The 6523-nt window shown below is 34.5% G+C and overlaps 1 protein-coding gene across 1 annotated transcript; it reads left to right on the forward strand.

Annotated features, from left to right (window-relative positions):
* The first annotated feature begins 2225 nt into the window (after positions 1-2225).
* On the forward strand, positions 2226-3158 carry LOC148123803 (olfactory receptor 13H1-like). Its single transcript, XM_087918729.1, has one exon. The coding sequence runs from the start codon at positions 2226-2228 to the stop codon at positions 3156-3158; it is 933 nt and encodes a 310-aa protein (XP_087774855.1).
* The last annotated feature ends 3365 nt before the right edge of the window (positions 3159-6523 follow it).

The raw sequence follows: 6523 nt of genomic DNA on the forward strand, positions 1-6523 counted from the left end.
CAGAAATTCATTTAGAGTCGAGTCCTTGAATCCATTTTGGTCCAGCCAGTCTTACTGTAGATGGACCATCAGCAGTAACAGAACTTGTCAGGAATCAGAGAGTAGGTGGGGGCAAAATGGTTATTTTTTTCTAACAACAAATGTGGAGAAGTTTTTTGGTCAGGGATGAAGAACAGATCATATAACTTTTTTTTCCTCCATGAACCTATTTTTGAAAACTTCTGCTATAATGAACATTAACACCTCATCTTACTTTTCCCATTCATAATGTGTTTCTTTTGTGATTGACACTTTTGCTCAAATGCCAATTCTTTTATCCTCTGCTAGCATTCAGAAGGAAAAGGGATTTTTCTGATCCAGATGTATTTGTCTTGACTTTTGAACATCCTTGGTGGTAAGATAAAATAAGAACTGATGATGCTACCTGGATTTATTTTCTGAAATTTTCCAAGTAGCTGAGATCTCTCTCTGTCTCTCCCTCTCTTTCTGTCTCTCTCTGTCTCTCTCTCTCTCTGTGTCTCTGTCTCTCCCTGTCTCTCTCTCTCTCTCTCTGTCTCTCTTTGTCTCTCTCTCTTGCTCAAGCTCATTAGGCATTGGAGCTGTCTGTAGAGTAGATAGCTTTGAGTCTCTATAGATCACTTTGCACATTGTGGAAAGTAAAATAGCTCCCTTCTGTTTCTATTGTAAATGTTTTCCAACTAAAAGAGATGGATTGGGGTACCTAATTTTGGATTATTTTTACCATTATATAATACAATAGATTGTAGCTGACATGTTTTTTTCTGATACAGGAGAGCTCTATTATATTCTGGGGTCACTTACCCCCTTTCTCCTCAGAACTGAGGGACAAGTCTTTCCTGTCATTTGAGATATTTTTTCCAGTAATATAGGTAATTTAAGTATTTCTATAGTTTTTTTTAAAGAAGCTGAGTGTCAGAGTTTATGCAGCCATTTGCAATCAAAAATTTCAATAAAGGATTGCAAACACATACAAATTGTGGGTATTGTGCTTATTCTGTATTTGGTCTAAAAATATGGATTTAAAAAGGAAAATTTACAATCCCTACATTTCAATAAAGCTGGAAAAAGTTCAAGCTAAGTTGAAAGGCTGCATAAAAGTTTCAATTAGTCATTTCCATTTTGTAAAATTTTTGGAGTAGTTTCTCTATTTTGCGTCACTATTAATAAAGTTGTTATGAGAAAGGAAAAAAATAAATTAGACTTAAACATTTCTAACTCATGTTGTATTCAGATCAGTGAAATCACTGGACTGAAATTTCAGACCCAGGAAGATATATATGTTATATCTATACTTATTGAAACTTTGTTTATTCCTTCACTTTTATTCTTTTCATAAAAATCTCATTTGTTTTTTAATTAAAAATTTCTAACTTTCAGAATGCATGAATGCTTTTGAAGCACCTAGAACTAAGGAGAAATTTCCTGACAGTTAGAACAACTAATCAGTGGAACAACTTGCCTCCAGAGGTTGTGAATGCTCTGACAGTGAAGGTTTTTAAGAAGCGATTGGATAACCATTTGTCTGAAATATTATAGCGTTTCCTGCATGAGTTGGGGGTTGGACTAGAAGACCTCCAAGATCCCTTTCCACTCTGTTAAAATGTTGAGTTTTAATATGACTTAAGGACAAGAAAATAATACTATTGAACAATATTTAAGGTAGCAGTCAGTAGGTTACCACCCATTTAAAGCTTAAGTTATTTTCTGAAATTGCTAAATATTGAATTAAAATTTTGAAACTTGATATGCAAAATATCCTGATTATAATTATAATGCATTGCCCAAATATGTTATTTGAAAAGGAGGGTAAGCCAGCTAAATAAGGCAATTTTTTTTACTTCATTTGTGATTTTGGCTTTTTTACTAAATATATCATTGTATAATTGTTCAGATTTGTGTTATTATGCAAAGTTGTCTATCTTTATTTACTGTTTGAATGTAAAACCAGTTGAGACTGAAATGCTGAATTTTACATATTTTTTATTAATCAACACACCATAAATTTCTACTGGATAAAGTAGGATTTCTTTCATGAGTTGAAATTAAATCTTATATTGAGGATATTATTAAACATATCCACCATAGGAGTCAACTTGTTTCACTCCCTCGCATGTATTAACAGAAGTATCTAACATCTTCTTTAACCCATCACTTCTTATAATTTATTTGTTCTTCCATGTAGAAAAGAAGTATATAATATTGTTATGACATCTACAAATGAAACAGTGGTAATAGAATTCATCTTAATTGGATTATCTGATCAACCCAGAGCCCAAGTTATCTTCTTTTGGCTCCTGTTGATGGTGTACCTTATTAGTCTCCTTGGCAATGGCCTCATCATCACATTAATTATTGTGGATCCCCAACTTCATACTCCTATGTATTTCTTTATTTGTGTCCTCTCCTTCATAGACTTCATTCTCACCAACAATGCACTACCAGAGGTTCTCATCAACTGCTTCATTTACAGGCCCACTATTACATTCTCCAGATGTTTGTCTCAAATGTATCTGGGTCTATTGCTTGTCTCAACAGAATGTGTAGTCCTTGCAGTCATGGCATATGATCGCTTTGCAGCTATATGCAAACCTTTACACTACATGCAGATCATGAGTTGGAGATTATGTATTTGTCTGATGGCTGTGTCTGTAGGCTTTACTTCCCTAACAACCCTTACCAATGCACTATTGCGGCCGACTAACTTTTGTGGTCAATATGTTATCAATCATTTTGTATGTGAATTGCAATCTTTCCTTAAGCTGGCTTGCTCTGACAAACAGATTAGTGAGATCTTCATGCAAATCGTCACTTTCACTATTGTAATCCCACCATTTGGTTTCATAGTCATGACTTATGGGAAAATAGGACATGCTGTATTGCGTATCCATTCATCCCAGGGTCGTAGGAAGGCCTTCTCTACATGTAGCTCCCATCTTGCTGTAGCCAGTATCTTTTATGGAACAATTATGTTCATGTACTTGATGCCACAAGAAAAAACTATTTCTGACAAGGAAAAAATCATATCTGTAGTCTATGGAGCTCTAACTCCTATGCTGAATCCTATAATTTATAGCCTGAAAAACAAGGATGTGAAGAGAGCTTTTTGGAAACTGATTGGACAAAAGATGAAAGGATAGATTGGAGGCCTGTTTTGTACAATGCAGAGTCAATAGTACTTAACAACTGTTTGTAAACATTATTTCTTTCCACCTGCTTTGTATGGTCATTTCAAGCAAGGTACACTTTCTAATAGCAATCAGGTCTAATTGAAAATGGTGAACTCCCTCATGTGTGTTAGAGAAAGACACCAGACATCAACAGTTTTCTTAGGGTAAAAACCATTCTCTCTATCATAGGCAAACAGAAACTAGATGACTGTGGTAATTGCTTCTTATACATGAGAACTGCAAAACTGATGTTGAAGAATTGTGTTCTGTTTCAGTTTTTTCTTGGAGATGGGGACATTTGTTCTTAGCTATCAGCAACACTACAAATGGTTCAATAGTGGCGATGGTTAAACAGATTGATATGAACAATATGAACCATTAAACAGACTGGTAAACCATTCAGATAGGAAATTAATTGTGATGTCAAAGATGTCTTCAAACATCTTCAGTCTATATATATATTATCCCAATTAATTATTTTTATCACACTTTTTTCATGAAGTAGGAATGGAAAATAGCAGCAAACAAATTGGCCATGTATATTCCATGAGATGCATCCAGAGGTGGTATCCAGCAGGTTCTGACCGGTTCTGGAGAACCGGTAGCAGTAATTTTGAGTAGCTCAGAGAACTGCAACCGGGAAATACCACCTCTGACTGGCCCCACCCCCTTCTATTCTCTGCCTCCTGAGTCCCAGCTGATTGGCTGGGTCTTCTTTTGTTGCCCTGCTCAGGAAAATGGAGCTGGAAAGCAGGTTAATGGGGTGGGGAAGGAATGGAGATTTTGCAGCATCCTTCTCCTGCCACACCCAAGCCATGCCCACCAAGCTACGCCCACCAAGCCCACAGAACCCGTAGTAAAAAATATTTGAATCCCAACACTGTGCTCATTGTTTGATTTGGATGAGAAATGTTGCTGAGAAATAATTTGTAGAGTAAGAGGGATATGGGCTGAGATATGAGTGGTATGGATATTTGTGATAGGACAAAGTCAAAGTTAATGTGCATTTTAAAAATTATTCTGTTAGGCATGCCATATTGAGAATATGGAATAAATAAAAATCCAGGTTGTTCCCAAAAACATCTATGTGGCTCTTAGCACAAGAAGCATTTTAAAAATGGGAAACATTAAGCAAACACAAATGGCTGAATTATTGTGAGATATTAGAATTTTGTCAAGGGGAATGTAAAATAAAATCAAGAGAAGAATGGGATATAGTCGTCAATGTTTTATTTTATTTACAATTACTGCAAAGATTTAAAATTACAAAATAATTACGGTTTTGAACATTCTATGACTGAGTTTGAAGTGGAATTCTGTAGAAATGATGACCGTGTAGTTGCTATAATGTATGAACTATCATTAAAATTTGAAAGAGAAGAACAAGTGAAATAATGTATGATAAAATGGGCTAAATTCAGGCTAAAAGGACTGAAATATACATTGTTATCCTTAAAAGAACTTTAACACAGTGCTGTACCATGTATACATCATGAGATGGTTATCTAGAATATATAAAGGCACATCAAATATATGTTGGAAATGGGAATAAGAAGAAACATTTTATTATACTTGGTAGACATGTAAAAAATATGTACCACTTCAGAGGACATTTAGAATTAATGAAAAAAATTGAAACTAGAGGGGCTTTGTGGGGAGGGGGATTGATGGACAACAGTTGTAAAAAAGTTGTGAAACTTTGTTTTTATACAATAACTATTTAAATCTTAAACACTAAAACAATCTGGTACCTAATCAAGCTTCCAACACGCAGTCACCTCATCTTACCCAAACATTTGGGGGGAGGGGGAATACCGAGTCTTCAGTGCTTTTTGAAAGTTAGAGGGTAGGGATCTACCAAACTTCAGGGGGAAGAGTGTTCCATATGGCAGGGTCTGCCATGGAAAAAGTACACATTCTACCAATATTTTATCAACAACTGCATTAAAATCACCCAAAAGACAAACTTCCTCATATTGCAAATCCTTAATTATATTATATAATTTTTGAAAAAAGTTTCTTGTGGCCCATTTGGTGCCTATATTATCACCAGTAGTATCTTTCTATTTCCAATTTAATCTCAACCATTAAGATCTTACCCTCTTTATCTCTAAAGATTTCTTTAGCCAGAATCCAATCTTTTATATATAGTGCCACATTTCTTTTCTTTTACACATCTAGGGCCAAAAAATTTTTTCCTAATTTTTTATTGTCTAACAAATACTTTTGTTTTTCTCTTATATGCATTTCCTGTAAGCCTATTATATCAACATTTAACCTTTGTAAATTATTAAATACTTTTTTCCTTTTCACTGGGGAGTTTATGTCATTAATGTTCATCAATATCAATTCACATCCTTCTCTCTTTTTATCTATTCCTTTGTCTAGTGCTTCTTGTCATTCTAATTTCTTCAATTTTTCTCGTCTTCCACATCTTCTGTCTTTATTATTTAATGAACTTCCTTCTACATTTGTTGTTTCTATTCCTCTTTCTTCTGTTACTTCTTTTTCTGCGACTACTTCTTCTATCTCCTCCTTATTTGTAAATTATTGGTCAAAAAACTCTTCTGCTTTATCAAGTGTGTCTAGCCTGTATATTTTTCCTGCCACATGACCATGATACCCTCCAGTGTCAACCATCTAAAATTCACATCATGTTTTATCAATTTTGTTGCTAAGAAATGATAGGGCTTCTTAGATCTCTTACTCTCCTTGGTACTTGTTTTAGTACAGTTATTTGTTTTCCGCCATATTCAATTGGATCGTTTCTTGTTTTATGCAAAATTTGTCATGAATCGATTTGTTTACTAGATGAACATGAACTTCCCTTGGAAAGTTGTGCCTCCTTGCATAGTTCATCTGTACCCTATACAGTCATCCATTTCTGTAAACATCTCTTCTTTTTCCATCCCCAACACTTTTGCAAGGATATCCGCCATCACATCCAGTAAATCTTCCCCTTTTTCTTCCTTCAAATTTTGGAATCTTAAGTAATGGGCTGCCTTTTCTACCTCCAAAAAGATTATTGTTGTTTATAATTCCTTGTGTGCTTTTTCCCATTTTTCAGTTAGGTCATCAACCCTTTTTTCCTCCTTCTCCATCTTTTTCTCTAATTCTACCATTTTCTCTCAATTTTTTCACACCTCTTGCTGGAAACATTCAAATTTTTCATCTATTATTTGTATTTTTTCTTTTAGCTCAGTTCTTACAACACCATCTCTTTCTTCATATCCTCATGGTTTTTTTACCATCATATACCGGTACTAACAATATGAGAATAAAGAAGAAGAAAAACCACTACCATTTTTTTTAATGATTTGATAAAAGAAGTTAAG

Source organism: Pseudonaja textilis, unplaced genomic scaffold (genome assembly GCF_049901715.1).
Source record: "Pseudonaja textilis isolate UNSWEBS1 unplaced genomic scaffold, rPseTex1.2 PTEXCTG369, whole genome shotgun sequence".
NCBI classification, from domain to species: Eukaryota; Metazoa; Chordata; class Lepidosauria; order Squamata; family Elapidae; genus Pseudonaja; species Pseudonaja textilis.

Coding starts and splice junctions, on each gene's coding strand:
- LOC148123803 (XM_087918729.1), top strand. CDS start 2,226: ATGACATCTACAAATGAAACAGTGGTAATAGAATTCATCTTAATTGGA.